The sequence below is a fragment of the Palaemon carinicauda genome, chromosome 9, assembly GCF_036898095.1.
Source record: "Palaemon carinicauda isolate YSFRI2023 chromosome 9, ASM3689809v2, whole genome shotgun sequence".
NCBI classification, from domain to species: Eukaryota; Metazoa; Arthropoda; class Malacostraca; order Decapoda; family Palaemonidae; genus Palaemon; species Palaemon carinicauda.
In genome coordinates, this window is record NC_090733.1 from 77,322,471 (window position 1) to 77,339,970 (window position 17,500).

General features: G+C 32.4%; 1 protein-coding gene across 2 annotated transcripts in view; it reads left to right on the forward strand.

Annotated features, from left to right (window-relative positions):
• LOC137647007 (SET and MYND domain-containing protein 4-like) overlaps positions 1 to 13,001 on the forward strand; it is a 79,182-nt gene extending 66,181 nt beyond the window's left edge. For both annotated transcript variants that reach the window (XM_068380112.1, XM_068380113.1), the window contains exons 2-5: positions 5,848 to 7,104; positions 8,641 to 8,762; positions 10,305 to 10,802; positions 11,449 to 13,001. In XM_068380112.1, the coding sequence (XP_068236213.1) occupies positions 5,880 to 7,104; positions 8,641 to 8,762; positions 10,305 to 10,802; positions 11,449 to 12,111 (2,508 nt within the window). In that variant the 5' untranslated portion in view covers positions 5,848 to 5,879 and the 3' untranslated portion in view covers positions 12,112 to 13,001. The remainder of the gene's footprint in view (positions 1 to 5,847; positions 7,105 to 8,640; positions 8,763 to 10,304; positions 10,803 to 11,448) is intronic.
• Positions 13,002 to 17,500: the final 4,499 nt, after the last annotated feature.

A 17,500-nucleotide genomic window follows, 5' to 3' on the forward strand; every position in this document is an offset into this window, starting at 1 on the left:
AGATACATATATGTATGTATATATAAATATGTAGATATATATATATATATATATATATATATATATATATATATATATATATATAAATATATATATATTTACATCTATATATATAAATATATATATATATATCTATATATATATATATATATTGATATATATGTATATATATACATATATATATATATATATATATATATATATATATATATCTGTATATCTATATATATGATTATTATTATCACTATCCAAGCTACAACCATAGTTAGAAAAGCAAGATGGTATAAGCCCAGGGGCTCCAACAGGGGAAAATAGCCCATTGAGGAAAGGAAATAAGGAAATAAATAAATGAAGAGACCAAATTAACAATAAATCATACTAAAAAATGTAACAACGTCAAAACAGACCTGTCATATATAAACTATTAACAACATCAAAAACAAATATGTCATAAATAAACTTTAAAAAGACTCATGTCCGCCTGGTCAAAAAAAAAGCGATTGCTCCAACTTTGAACTTTTGAAGTTCTACTGATTCAACTAACCGATTAGGAAGATCATTCCACAACTTGGTAACAGCTGGAGTAAAACTTCTAGAGTACTGCGTAGTATTGAGCCTCATGATGGAGAAGGCCTGGCTATTAGAATTAACTGCCTGCCTAGTATTACGAACAGGATAGAATTGTCCAGGGAGATCTGAATGTAAAGGATGGTCAGAGTTATGAAAACTCTTATGCAACATGCACAATGAACTAATTGAACGACGTTGTCAGAGATTAATATCTAGATCTGGAATAAGAAATTTAATAGACCGTAAGTTTCTGTCCAACAAATTAAGATGAGAATCAGCAGCTGAAGACCAGACAGGAGAACAATACCCAAAACAAGGTAGAATGAAAGAATTAAAACACTTCTTCAGAATAGATTGATCACCGAAAATCTTGAAAGACTTTCTCAATAAGCCTATTTTTTTGTGCAATTGAAGAAGACACAGACCTTATATGTTTCTCAAAAGTAAATTTACTGTCGAGAATCACACCTTAAATTTTTAAAGTGTCATACAAATCTAATGAAACATTATCAATACTGAGATCCGGATGTTGAGGAGCCACCGTCCTTGACCTACTTACAATCATACTTTGAGTTTTGTTAGGATTCAACTTCATACCCCATAATTTGCACCAAGCACTAATTTTAGCTAAATCTCTATCAAGGGATTCACCAACCCCAGATCTACATTCAGGGGATGGAATTGATGCAAAGAGAGTAGCATCATCTGCATATGCAACAAGCTTATTTTCTAGGCCAAACCACATGTCATGTGTATATAGTATGAAAAGTAATGGGCCAAGAACACTACCCTGTGGAACACCGGATATCACATTCCTATAATCACTATGGTGCCCATCAACAACAACTCTTTGAGATCTATTACTTAAAAAATCAATAATAATGCTAAGAAACAACCCACCCACTCCCAACTGTTTTAGTTTGAAAACCAGGGCCTCGTGATTAACACGGTCAAAGGCAGCACTAAAATAAAGGCCAATCATACGAACTTCCTGACCACAATCAAGGGATTTCTGTACAGCATTGGAGATTGTAAGAAGGGCATCACATGCTCCAAGGCCTTTACGAAAACCAAATTGCAAACTAGGGAGTAGATGATTACCATCAGCAAACCTATTAAGACGTTTTGCCAGAAGACGTTCAAAAACTTTAGATAATATGGGAGTTATGGAAATTGGGCGGTAATCAGTGAGACTTGAGCTACCACAAACACATTTACATAGAGGAGTAACATTACCAATTCTCCAACAAGTGCTATATATGTATGTATATATATATATATATATATATATATATATATATATATATATATATATAAATAGATAGATACATATGCATATATATATTTATATATAGATATATATATATATATATATATATATATATATATATATATATATATATCTATCTATATATATATATATATATATATATATATATATATATATATATTTATGTATGTATGTATGTATGTAGCGTAAATATATATACATCATATATATATATATATATATATATATATATATATATACATATATATATATATGTATATCTGTATATATATATATATATATATATATATATATATATATCTGTATATATATATATATATATATATATATATATATATATATATATATATGTATATCTGTATATATATATATATATATATATATATATATATATATATATCTGTATATATATATATATATATATATATTTATGTATATATATATATATATATATATATTTATGTATATATATATATATATATATATATATATATATATATATATATATATTTATGTATATCTGTATATATATATATCTATTTTATATATATATATATATATATATATATATATATATATATTTATATATTTATGTATATCTATATATATATATATATCTATTTTATATATATATATATATATATATATATATATATATATACCTACAGTATATATATATATATATATATATATATATATATATATATATATGTATATATATATATACAGTATATATATATATATATATATATATATATATATATATATATATATATATATATATGTATATATATATATGTATATATATATATATATGTATGTATATATACACATATATGATAGTTAAATTTAAAGTTGCGGGTTCTAGGTCTCCACAGAGACGATCTACATCATTCTCCTCGGGCGACCATAAGCCAGCAGGGACTATCCCCCCCAGGTGCCACTCTGAGGAGTACCTTCCGGTAGAAGGTCTCACGGTATTCGCCTCCTTGGCGGGGACCGAACTCGGGACCTCTGAAACAGAAGCCTGCGACGCTACCAACTTAGCTATCCGGGGAGTATATATATACATATTTATACATTTATATATATATATATATATATATATATATATATATATATATATATATATATATATATATATATATATACATATGTATATATATATATATATATATATATATATATATATATTATTATTATTATTACTATCCAAGCTACAACCCTAATTGGAAAAGCAAGATGCTATAAGCCCAGGGGCTCCAATAGGGAAAAATAGCCCAGTGAGGAAAGGAAATAAGGAAATAAATAACTGAAGAGAACAAATTAACAATAAATCATTCTAGAAAAAGTAATGTCAAAAGAGATATATCATATATAAACTATTAACAACTCCAACAACAAATATGTTATATATAAACTATAAAAAGACTCATGTCCGCCTGGTCAACAAAAAAGCATTTGCTTCAACTTTGAACTTTTGAAGTTCTACTGATTCAACAACCCGATTAGGAAGATCATTCCACAACTTGGTAACAGCTGGAATAAAACTTCTAGAGTACTGCGTAGTATTGAGTCTTATGATGGAGAAGGCCTGGGTATTAGAATTAACTGCCTGCCTAGTATTACGAACAGGATAGAATTGTCCAGGGAGATCTGAATGTAAAGGATGGTCAGAGTTATGAAAAATCTTATGAAACATGCATAATGAACTAATTGATCGACGGTGCTAGAGATTAATATCTAGATCAGGAATAAGAAATTTAATAGACCGTAAGTTTCTGTCCAACAAATTAAGATGAGAATCAGCAGCTGAAGACCAGACAAGAGAACAATACTCAAAACAAGGTAGAATAAAAGAATTAAAACACTTCTTCAGAATAGATTGATCACCGAATATCTTAAAAGACTTTCTCAATAAGCCAATTTTTTGTGCAATTGAAGAAGACACAGACCTTATATGTTTCTCAAAAATAAATTTGCTGTCAAGAATCACGCCTAAAATTTTGAAAGAGTCATACAAATTTAAAGAAACATTATCAATACTGAGATCCGGATGTTGAGGAGCCACCGTCCTTGACCTACTTACAATCATACTTTGAGTTTTGTTAGGATTCAACTTCATACCCCATAATTTGCACCATGCACTAATTTTAGCTAAATCTCTATTAAGGGATTCACCAACCCCAGATCTACATTCAGGGGATGGAATTGATGCAAAGAGAGTAGCATCATCTGCATATGCAACAAGCTTATTTTCTAGGCCAAACCACATGTCATGTGTATATAGTATGAAAAGTAATGGGCCAAGAACACTACCCTGTGGAACACCGGATATCACATTCCTATACTCACTATGGTGCCCATCAACAACAACTCTTTGAGATCTACTACTTAAAAAATCAGTAATAATGCTAAGAAACGACCCACCCACTCCCAACAGTTTCAGTTTGAAAACAAGGGCCTCATGATTAACACGGTCAAAGGCAGCACTAAAATCAAGGCCAATCATACGAACTTCCCGACCACAATCAAGGGATTTCTGTACTGCATTGGAGATTGTAAGAAGGGCATCACATGCTCCAAGGCCTTTCCGAAAACCAAATTGCAAACTAGGGAATAGATGATTACCTTCAGCAAACCTATTAAGACGTTTTGCCAGAAGACGTTCAAAAACTTTAGATAATATGGGAGTTATGGAAATTGGGCGGTAATCAGTGGGACTTGAGCTACCACAAACACATTTACATAGAGGAGTAACATTACCAATTCTCCAACAAGTGCTAAAAGCTCCTCTTCTTGCTAACTTGCGTAAAATAACAGATAACTTTGGAGCTAAGAAATCTGCTGTCTTTATAAAAAACAAAGGAAAAATACCATTAGGGTCTACACCTCCATAAGCATCAAGGTCCATCAACAGAGCTTTAATCTTACGAGATCGAAAAGCTAAACTAGTTAGTTTAGCCTCAGGAAAACAGGAATGAGGAAGTTCAAGTTTTTCATTACTCTGTTTACTGTCAAAAACATCAGCCAAAAGGGTTGCCTTTTCCTTTGGACAGTGCGTGACTGAGCCATCTGGTTTAAGTAAAGGAGGAACTGTTGCATCTACACCAAAGAGTGCAGATTTAAGGGTAGACCACCATTTATGTTCCTGAGTTGTACCAGAGAGGGTTTCTTTTATGATTAAATTGTACTCCTTTTCAGTTGAGGCATAAACTCTCTGAGCAAAAGCTCGAAGCTGAGTATAGTTGTTCCAGGTCAAATCTGATCTGTTACCCTTCCAAAGGTGATAGGCCTCCTGCTTCTCCAAATAAGCACGTCTACAATCATCATTGAACCACGGTTTGTCCTTCATTCGGTACCTTAGCACACGAGAAGGGATACGCCTATCAATTATGTTGACTAGATTCTCATTCAAAGGGACAACAGGATCTACACTATTATATAATTGTGACCAATTCAATTTATATATGTATATATGTATATATACATATGTATATATATATATATATATATATATATATATATATATATATATATATAATCTTTGCGCATTATTGTATTGATTCTTAGCCTATATAAGAATAATATGTTCCCTATTTTTCTACTAATCCTTCTACACACCCTCCATTAAGCCTTCAGTTGGAGATTTCCCGAATGCTTATACGTAAAGTTATTTTGCATTCTTTTTTTCAGGAGCTGTAAGAGGTCATTAGGACATTTTGTTTTTCAAATAACTTTTATATAACAGCTACACTAACAACTAAACTCTCCTCTTCTCCCCTTCTCCCCTTCTTACAAAGACTTAATTTTCAAAACGTTTAAACATAATTTTCAAATGAATACAAATAGAAAATGTTCAAGTTCAGTTTTTATAATTATCATTGAACTATTAAGATCTCAGTTTTCCACCAATTTACTGTTGGTTATTAGGGTAACCTTTATATTTAGCCCGAAAAAAAATAAAACAGAACATTTTCTTTCAGGAAACATATATGCTTAAATTTCATTGTACAAAATGCATACTAAAGGCGCCATCCCGAAGAGACGCTCGGCTTCGCGAGATATCAACACTGGCGACTTGGCATCCCGTCCTTTGTCTCCGATCCCTGAAACCCCTTCGCTCCCGTCAGCTGATATTAGATTAGAGGTATCGCAAATTGAAAGCCTTCAAAGGGGACCAGTCTCATCCCTTGATGATCCATCAAATGAAACACCAAATATAGATATAAGTGATTTTAAAACAATTGATCATGAGACTTCTTTCAAGAGTAAAGACGCGGATACTTCAGATGAAAATAGTAAGGATGAAGAATACAGTTTTATATCTAACTTTTCCTTTGATACAGAGGTATCTGATCCAGTTGAAACGCAGGAAGCTCAAGATAAAGCACATAGATTATGTTCTAGTGATCTGAGAAATGTGGATAGTATGAAAGAAAACTTTAAAAAGAACATTACTGCTGAAAGGTACAAGGAAATAAAGTCATATTTTACAGGGAGAAAATCAGAGGAAGATCTCTTTACCACTATCTGGAATTTAAAGGAATGCCATGAATACCTAAAAATAACATTTTGTTTGGGCTCAAAATCTGCAGAAGATTGTTCCAATTTTCTGACAGAAGCTGATAGCTTAAGAAAAAGCAATCCCAAATTAGCTCTACATTATTATAACCAAGCAGTTTTGGTTGCTCCAAATCCGATAATGACTGTGACGTGTGTTTATAATTGTCGCAAAACTACTAAAGGAAATATATTGTCAAAGAGAGATTTAAGTGATTTGAGAAACTTATCACATTGCTATACCTGCCGTTCCGACTGTTTATTTACATTGATGAAATATGAAAAGTGCCTTATTGACTTGAATTTGGCAAAGATATATGGTTCTTGCGTTGGCAGAAATAAAGAAAAAATAGAAAGAAGACGTATGGAGTGTATCAAACTCTTGAAACTTGCAAAATCAAATGTATTGCTTCAAGATTCAGACTACGAGTTAACATATACCAATTTTGTTGAAATATTCAGAAAGGTTCTTGTTACAAAAGAGAAAAATGTAATATCCAATTTTTTATCAAGCCCGTACAAGATGGAAGATTTGATAGGAAGATATAAACCTGAAACCCCCATTCAGCCAATGCTGAACAGTTGCAATGCAACGCTACCAAGATTGGACAGTGCCGTCGGCCTCTCGTGCAGTTCTATTAAAGGCAGATCACTTATTGCCCAGCGTGACATAGATCCTGGTAAGTAGTAATGGGTATTATCAGCAATGAACTTGTGAAAGAAGTTTCCATGTTTTGACACTTGTTTTTAGCAAACATTAATAATGCTTCACAATTTGTTGGAAAGCTTTCAGCGGTTATGTAACATTGAAGAAAGGCCCAGTCATGTATATTATTGCTTCTATCTTGGAAACTGAAACATATTATCTGCTGTTTTTTTATGTGCTAAGTCTATTGATATAAACAAAACCTTTTACCAATTAGCAACAGACAAAAAAAAAATGGGAAGGGGGAAAGACGTATCACGAAAATTAACGTATTCTATAGATAAATAAAAGCAGAGAAAGAATGGGTTGAATGTAGTATTTTAGTAGCCGAAGGAAAGGAGTCGCTAAACAGATTAGTCTGAAGATTCAATTTCTGCTGTACACAAAATGTTACTTGAGTGAATATTTGAGGAGTATTGGAGGCCACAAGTAAAGGGAATATTTTGTTGTTTATATATGTCATTGTATGATATAGTGCATAGCATAAAACTTATGAAATAAAGATTATTAGGTTACGTTTCAATGAAGAGAAGGATGTTAGTAAAGATGTGTTCACGGTCACCATGAAGTGTTTAGGAAATAAAGTTATTCCTGAATTGAGGTAAGAAATAAGCAGCACGTTTATACAAAAAAAAAAAAAAAAAATCTTATCACAGCTCGGATGGGAAAGGTCAAAGTAAACTTTTGACATGGAAACTGCACGTCTACATCTTTTAAAAATTATTTATCAATATACGCTACATGGCTTCTCCAGGTAACTTTAAATTAATAAGTATTTTAAGTATGTTTTAGAAGTGGGAATATCCTGAATAGGAGAAACAATTCAAAGCTTTGGATACTTTCTACTTGTTCAAAGAACAGTGAATCATAAATAGAAAATCAGGAATTCACACTGCATGTGTGTGGAGACCACGACATTCAATTCCTTCACTTTGATATCAAGGAAGCAGAACTTTAAAATTTCATATTTGTGTAGTTGGGTTCAGCCTTCACAAGGCGTTTCCTGTTGAAATTGCTTTTTATTTCTGTTATTCACATTTTAAGGTATTCGTTTCAATCTTTTTATTCCCTATGCCTTTTTTTAATTGTGTATTATCCTTATTCTTAATGTTAATATGGAGATATCGACCACACATGTAAAAAGAGATCAGATATAATAGCAATATGCATAGTGTTTGAAAAATAAAATCTGTAAGAGTTACAAAGAACAGCAGAAAGAGAATACAGTAGAAATTGGGGAATTTTTAAAGAAATAGTATAATTAATCGTTCACGAGTCTTAGCAGTAATTGCAATGATACGACCTTTTACAAAAGTCTTATTATTTGTAAAGTAAATGACCTGATAAGAGACTTGAAGAGATCAACGGAACATTCTTCGGTCAACTATGTTTTGAGAAATTAAGCAAATTAAAGACCAGAAATTGCCAGCATTTAATTATAACTATTAGCCCATTCGAGACAAAGCATTTTTTATTTATTTCACAATTTGATCTTGTTTTACTTTTACAGGAGAGGTTTTAGCGATAGATTCTTGTTATGCTTCTACTCTATACAGCTGTAACAAAAAAAGCTTCTGTTGCGTTTGCTTTAAAAGGTGTTTAGCTGCTCACCCATGCCACAGATGTACGCAGGTAAATTATACTTTTCATAATTACTGAAAATATGTGTACCGCATATGCTTTTTTTTCTCTTTTTTAATTTGGATATATCTTGTATAGAACTTTATATATATTCGGTAAACCGAGTAGAAAAGGTCATTCATAAAATAAAATAAGTATATATATATATATATATATATATATATATATATATATATATATTCAAATAAGCCATATATTTTTTATATATTAATGTCTGGATTCTTATAACGACCTCGGGATCAGAGCCCCAGGAGAAATCACACAAAGACAAGAGCTTGTGACCGGCTGGGGGTCGAACCATTATCCGGCAAACTTGTATAGACAGTGACTAGAAAAGTCCTATGACAATTCTTTTGTACTTATACCTGTCGAATTCAGGTGTTTTGTACTTAGAACTGAAATCAACCCAAGTTCACCATCGTAGCTAATTGGTAGTTTGTTACTTGGCATTCGATTATTGATAAATTTTGCACATTTAGACGTGTTTTTCATGTTCAAATAAGCCATATATTTTTGATACGTTAATGTCTGGATTCTCCTAACGACCTCAGGATCAGAGCCCCAGGCGAAATCACACAAATTACACAAAGTACAGAAGAATTGTTATTGACTTATATCTTTTTTCGTGGCCAAGTGGTAGTCACTGTCTATACAAGTTTGCCGGACCAGGGTTCGACTCCCGGCCGGTTACAAGCTCTAGTCTTTGTGATATTTCGACTGGGGCTCTGATCCCGAGGTCGTTAAGAGAATCCAAACATTAATTTATAAAAAATATATGTCTTATTTGATTATGAAAAACACGTCTAAATTTGTAAAATTTAAATATATATATATATATATATATATATATATATATATATATATATATATATATATATATAGATATATATATATATATATATATATATATATATATATATATATAGATATAGATATATATATATATATATATATATATATATATATATATATATATAGATATAGATATATATATATATATATATATATATATATATATATATATATATATATATATATCTATATATATATCTATATATATATCTATATATATATATATATATATATATATATATATATATATATATATATATATATATATATATATATATATATATATATATATATGTCTATTTATTATCATGACGATTACTATTGAATCAGGATTAGAAATTTACAGGGCATGGAATGCAACTAGGACGTAGTTTACTCCCTGTTTAGTTAGATTTTACTTCATAAAGGGAAAATAATGTAGCATATTTCTTTTTTAACTTATTGGAGAAATCTAGTATTGGTATATCCATTTATGAAGCTATAGGCGAGGTTCAATTGAAAATTTGGCTTATTGGTTTTTAGTGTAAGATAAGCATTCTAGAAGATATCTCTCGATTTCTTTTAATATCCTTCAACAAATTAGAAAGCATAAAATAAGATTTTGATTATTAGATGTCTGTTTGTTTTAACAAAATTGTTGTTCATCCAATTTACTAATTTGAGTATTTCGTTTTGTACTAGGTGGTCTTTTGTAGTATAGATTGCTGGCTTCAAGGCATGACAGGAGACCACTTACTTGAATGTAATCAATTCCTACATTTTTATGTTCAGCAAAACTACTCTTGCGACCAAGCAATATCAAACCTAGCATGCAAGATTCTACTCAAAGAAGGATACCCATATCTAAGCAAGATAATTACTCAACTCAGGAACGAAGAGAATGTACTCACACCTATTCTGAAAGGCTTCAATGGAGAAAGAAAATATACATCAGAGGAATTTAGAAATGTATACCACATGGTTAATCATAAAGAAAGACTTTCGAACTCGGAAATATTCGACAAATGCATCACAGCTTATCTTCTTCTTAAATCCTTAATAGCCTCTCATGAGTTTTTCAATGATATAAATGGATCAGCGTTTATTCCAACAAGAAAAGATATCAAAATGACAGGAACAATACTTTTGAGGTTGCTATTTAGCCTTCCATATAACGCACAAGAAATTTCACGATATGAGGTAATTATAATTATTTTTTTTTCTATTGATATTGTGTGGTAAAACTGATTTATATATAATTTGCTACTTTCTTTATCAAACCAGACTATCATATTGACATCTGTATATGCAGAGAAAGAAATCCTCTGTTTCATATAATTTCCTTTGTAAATCAACCCTGTAAAAGGTAATAAAATTTAATTCTAGACCATTTCTTTTTTATATTATTTAGATTTGTTTTGCTGTAAATAGTATCATGACTACCTTATGTCTATTGTCCTAGACTTTTTTTTTTATCTGATATTTAAATGGAATTAACATTAGACTATCAGAAAAAAAGAATACCCACAGAAAACCAGACGAAGGAAACATCAAAAGCTGTTAAGACTAGCTGGTATTTTTCGTTATTGATCATACACATTCTTTTTAATTTCTTTTTGCAAAGATACAAGACTCAACCCTATTTTAGCCCATTCCTAACAATGATTAGTCAAGTAATGAGAAATGTGGAACCACCAATTCCCTTTGTAGTAGCTATTCAGTCTTCTGTTTTACTCACCATAGCCTTGGAAATATTTGATAATTTTCAATTATTTTGGGAAGGAATTTTGAATTACGTTAAATATTTCAATACTTAATGTTTTTTTATTTTTTTTATTTTTTCCAGATTTCTGAAACAGAAGATGGGTCGCTACCTGGCACGGTCCTTGGGGCTGGAGTTTTCCCAACCCTATCTCTGATTAATCATTCCTGTAATCCTACAGCACAAGTTTACTTTGATGGTAAAAAGATGGTCTTAAGAGCTATAACATACATCCCAGCGGGTGAAGAAATTACATATAGCTATATAAGAACTTATGGTGAAATGTCCTATAGTGATCGCAAGGCCCGTCTTAAGAAATACCATATAAATTGCAGATGTGAAGCATGCATTGAAAAGTGGCCCCTATACAGTGATTTAGCTAATATTCAGGTCCCCTGTTTAAACTGCCAGTCTGCTGTGTCTATAACTGAAGTATGTCCTACATGCACAAAGTGCCAGCTAGAATATAAGCCACATAAAAGGTCTCAGACTGAATGGTGGAATGATGTGACACTGATCAAGATGGCCAGAGAGTTGTATAAGCCTGTTGTTACGAAGCTCAAAGTTAATAAACCTTCAGAAAGAATAGACTATTCTGCCGTGAGAAACTATGTAAAGGTATTGACAATTCTCAGTAGCTTGCCAAATAAGCAGCATTACTGCGCTCAGCATTGTTTGCAAAATTTGCTTGTTAGAGACTTGTTACACTTTATTGATGCTCAGAATCAGAGTCCTCACTTCACTTGACAAGTGATGCATTTTAATTCTTTTTGTTGGATTAAATTCAAAATTAATGACTGAAATATAATAATGTAGAAGGGCCATTAATATTTTATTTTTTTATATCGGGTTGTTTTTCATTCGTGACTATTACATGATTTTTATGAATATTCAATAGGCAGAAATACTTTGGAATTGGATAAAAGTATATTTGTATAATTTGAAAATACTTCTAAATTTTGAGTTATGGGTCATTATTATCTTTGGAATTTAATCTGTTTTGAGAATGAATATCCCTTTTCCAGAGTTTTATTCTTGTTATAGTATAGGATATATTTTAATTGTTGTAAATTATCCTCTATATATACAATAGGTCAACAATAATCTTCCCCCAAAAATGTTAGTAGTGTTTTGACTAATATTACTTAGGACATAAGGTTTCTTCTCTACGTTGTTGATAATCTACTTTAGGTTTCAATGTAACCATTTTAATCTATTAATTATGTCATATATGGAATTTGCAGTTAGATTGAGTCAAAAATTACTTTGATCCTTTCTAATGACCTCTGCCTGGTTAACTGGTAAACCTCTTAGGAGTTTACTTTGAGAATATTTTTTAAAAATAACTATTGTTGATTTTTTTACCCTCTGCTTTTACCATACCACAAACCCTTCTTTACTTTAATAACTTCTAAAGGTTTCTGCCACAATATGAAAAGCCTGATTAACTGGTAAATGAATTAGGAGTTTACCTTGAAATATTTTTTTTTAGATAACTATTGATGATCTTTTTACCCTCTGTGTTTATCATACCGCAAATAATTCTGTACACTGATTTTTAATGGTTTCAGCATTAATATAAAGAGCCTGGCTAACTGGTGAACATAAAAGGAGTTTACCTTGAATTTTTTTCTTTTTTCAAATAACCATTGCTTGTTTTTTTACCCTTTAAGTTTATCTTACTACAAACAATTCCTTGTGCGATGATAGTAATAGATGCAGGGTTTCAGGAGGAGCCGAACTTAGTCCGCCAATCTGAATGAAAAATCAAAAGATAAATGTCTGGGTTAAGTGATGGTCTGTGGAAGTAGAAATCTGGCAAAGGGAATAGCAGAGAAAGAGGGGAATAGTAGGAGGGGAAGGGGAAAAAATATGATTGTTTTAAAAAGGAATACTAGTAGAAAGCAGAATGATTGGGGCACACTCTCATTGCAAGAAAAATTGCACAATCAAACCAAATTAGATGTTTTTAGAGACGCATAGTTAAACTATGATATCAGTAATTTCAAATTAAAAAACTCGCACATTCTCATTAAAAAACGTTGAACCATCAAACTACAATTTACAATTTATTTAGAGACCTTGGATAGTTGTATTATGATCTCGGTAATAACAAATAAAAAATCAACATGAAAATGAAAGAAAAACTTTAAAAATATCTATAATCTCCAACAGAAACTAGAGTTAAAATGTTGCATTTATTTGCTTAACTAAGAGAACTCGCTTAGTGCCCCACCATCCCAATTTTCTCTAAACTGAGATAGATCTAGTAGAGAAAATGAATGTAAGTGAGATGTTTAAGGAGACTAATTGGTCTCCCGTTAAACAATTAACCTTCCCTTCAAAGAATAGAATTATTTATATACGATAATTTTATATATATATATATATTTAATTATCAATGTAATATTCACATTTTACAGTATATATTCTTAACATGGGACTTTTAGTGCTTCACATTATTTTATTTACAAAGCATATATAACTACGTTGTAAGAAAAGTAAGTATTGTGGTGAAAGGGTTTTTCTATTGGCATGATCAACAAAACTCAGAGACTTTGTATATCAGCGGGCAGTTCCTCCAGCGTCCATTAAAATGGGCACCAACTAACTTAAACTTCCCCCCCCCTAACCTAACCTACAAGCTGTGTTCTTATCTACTTACCTAACGGTGGGGGGGGGGAGCCTAACATATATACACCCCCAAAACTGTACTAGTCAGTGCCACCATACTAGGGTGGTTTGTTGAAGTGATCAGACAAGTCTCCTAACATAACCAACCGGCAGTGGCCACCGGGGTGATAAAAGGTAGTCAAACTCCAGAAATGACCAAAGACATGTCAAAGGGCTTTCTCCTGCAGTGGACTAGAAACGGATGCATTTCTTGTAGCGTCTACTGTTGCACGATATATATATATATATATATATATATATATATATATATATATATATATATATATATATATATATATATATAAATATATATATATATATATATATATATATATATATATATATATATATATATATATATATATTATTTATACAGGGCACCAGCCGCCCATTGAGATACTACCACTAGAGAGTTATTGGATCCTTCGACTGGCCAGAAAGTAATGCATTGGATCTCTCTCTCTCTGGTTACGGCTTATTTTTTCTTTGCCTACACATACACAGAATAGTCTGGCCTATTCTTTACATATTCTCATCTTTCCTCATACACCTGACAACAATGAGATACTAAGCACTTCTTCACCCAAGTGGTTAATTACTGTACTGCAATTGTTCAGTGTACTTTCCTCTTGGTAAGTGTAGAAGAGACTCTTTAGCTATGGTAAGCAGCTCTGCTAGGAGAAGGACACTTCAAAATTAAACCATTGTTCTCTTGTCATCTTTCCTCATACACCTGACAACAATGAGATACTAAACACTTCTTCACCCAAGGGATTAATTACTGTACTGCAATTGTTCAGTGTACTTTCCTCTTAGTAAGAGTAGAAGAGAGTCTTTAGCTATGGAAAGAAGCTATTCTAGGAGAAGGACACTCCAAAATTAAACCATTGTTCTGTAGTCTTGGGTAGTGCCATAGCCTCTGTACCATGGTCTTCCACTGTCTTGGGTTAGTTCTCTTTCTTGAGGGTACACTCGGGCACACTTTTCTATCTTGTTTTTTTTTTCCTCTTGTTTTTTTGAAATGGTGTGTTGGGCAGGCTTAATAGAAGGGCCATGGATGCCTGGTGGTTTATCAAGAGGTCGTCTTCTCGTTTTTTGATTATTTTTCTTCTCAAAACCATCCCTTTGTCCTCCCTTCAGTTGAAGTGGCTATCGTGGAGGGTATCTAGCCTTGCATGGTGTATCAGCTCCTCCATGTTTACCAGTAGTTTTTCCGACTTTTTACTTAGTCTATGGGTTTCATCAATTATTTTGTTTATAATTCTGTACATATTGCTTTTGTTATAATTCTTGTTAATCTAGTTTTTAAGTATGATATGTCTTTTTTTTTTATTTCTATTAATTCTTATGCTGTCTGGAGACATTGAGCAAAGTCTGGAACCAGTACGTCCTAGATTTCATCATTGTCGTCTTCTGTATTGCAATATTCGTGGTCTTCATGTAAATATTCAAGATCTTACAGTTGAGTCCAGAGAGTATGATATTCTTTTGTGCTCAAAAAATTTGGTTTCTAATATGAGGCAATCATCTGAACTCCTTATAACTGGTTTCAAGAAGCCAATAATGTTGAAACGTGATGCCATCCCTAAGGCCAAGGGAATGGCATTGTATAATAGGACTGAGTACCCTGCTTCTCATAAGTCCTGCTATCAATGTGGATGTCATGGGTTCAGGTAATAAAAGTTTGTGGCAGGCATAACAACTTTTATTTGTGTTCGATATACCGGAATCCAGACATGGATGATTCTATCTTCGATTGTCTTTATACCATTATGGCTAAGATACAAGATGATAGAAAGGCTTCTTTTGTCTTTGTTGGTGATTTTAATGCTCACCATAGGGAGTGGTTAAGTTTTATCTCTCCTACCGATCGCCATGGCTTAAGAGGTTTAGACTTGGCCTCTGAATCAGGCGGTGAGCAAATCATAAATGAAGCTACTCACAGGTCTGGTAATTGCTTGGACCTCGTATACACTGACTCCCCTGGCGTTATAACTAGTAAGGTTGGTTCTCCAGTCAGGACATCTGATCGTGCCTTGATTTCATTAATAGTGAAGTCTGAGCAGCCTGTCTCTGATGTATCATACTCTTGTAAAATTTATATGAAATCCCAAGCAGACTGGAATGGGATTTTGTATGATCTTTTGTGCTTGAATTGGTCACAATTATATAGTAGTGTAGATCCTGTTGTCCCTTTGAATGTGAATCTAGTCAACATAATTGAGAGGCGTATCCCTTTTTGTGTGCTAAGCTACCGAGTGAAGGACAAACGGTGGTTCAATGATGATTGTAGATGTGCTTATTTGGAGAAGCAGGAGGCTTATCATCTTTGGAAGGGTAACAGATCAGATTTGACCTGGAATAACTATACTCAGCTTCGAGCTTTTGCTCAGAGAGTTTATGCCTCAACTGAAAAGGAATACAATTTAACCGTAAAAGAATCCCTTTCTGGTACAACTCAGAAACATAAATGGCGGTCTACCCTTGAATAGGCACTCTTTGGTGTTGATGCAACACGTTCCTCCTTTACTTAAACCAGATGGCTCAGTCACTCACTGTCCAAAGGAAAAGGCAACCATTTTGGCTGATGTTTTTGATAGTAAACAGAGTAATGAAAAACTTGAAGTTCCTCATTCCTATTTTCCTGAGGGTAAACTAACTAGTTTAGCTTTTCGATTTCGTGAAATTAAAGCTCTGTTGATGGACCTTGATGCTTATGGAGGTGTAGACCCAAATGGTATTTTTCCTTTGTTTTATATAAAGACGGGGGATTTTTTAGCTCCAAAGTTATCCATTATTTTGCGCAATTTAGCAAGAAGAGGATCTTTTAGCACTTGTTGGAGAATTGGTAATGTTACTCCTCTATGTAAATGTGTTTGTGGTAGCTCAAGTCCAACTGATTACCGCCCAATTTCCATAACTCCCATATTTTCTAAAGTTTTTGAACGTCTTCTGGCAAAACGTCCTAATAGGTTTGCTGAAGGTAATCATCTATTCCCTAGTTTGCAATTTGGTTTTCGTAAAGGCCTTGGAGCATGTGATGCCCTTCTTTCAATCTCCAATGCTGTACAGAAATCCCTTGATTGTGGTCAGGAAGCTCGTATGATTGGCCTTGATTTTAGTGCTGTCTTTGACCGTATTAATCATAAGGCCCATGTTTTCAAACTCAAACAGTTGGGAGTGGGTGGGTAGTTTCTTAGCATTATTATTGATTTTTTAAGCAATAGATCTCAAAAGAGTTGTTGTTGATGGGCACCATAGTGAGTATAGAAATGTGATATACGGTGTTCCACAGGGTAGTGTTCTTGGCCTATTACTTTTCATACAATATACACGACATATGGTTTGGCCTAGAAAACAAGCTTGTTGCATATGCAGATGATGCTCTCTCTTTGCATCAATTCCATCCCCTGAATGTAGATCTGGGGTTGGTGAATCCCTGAATAGAGATTTAGTTGAAATT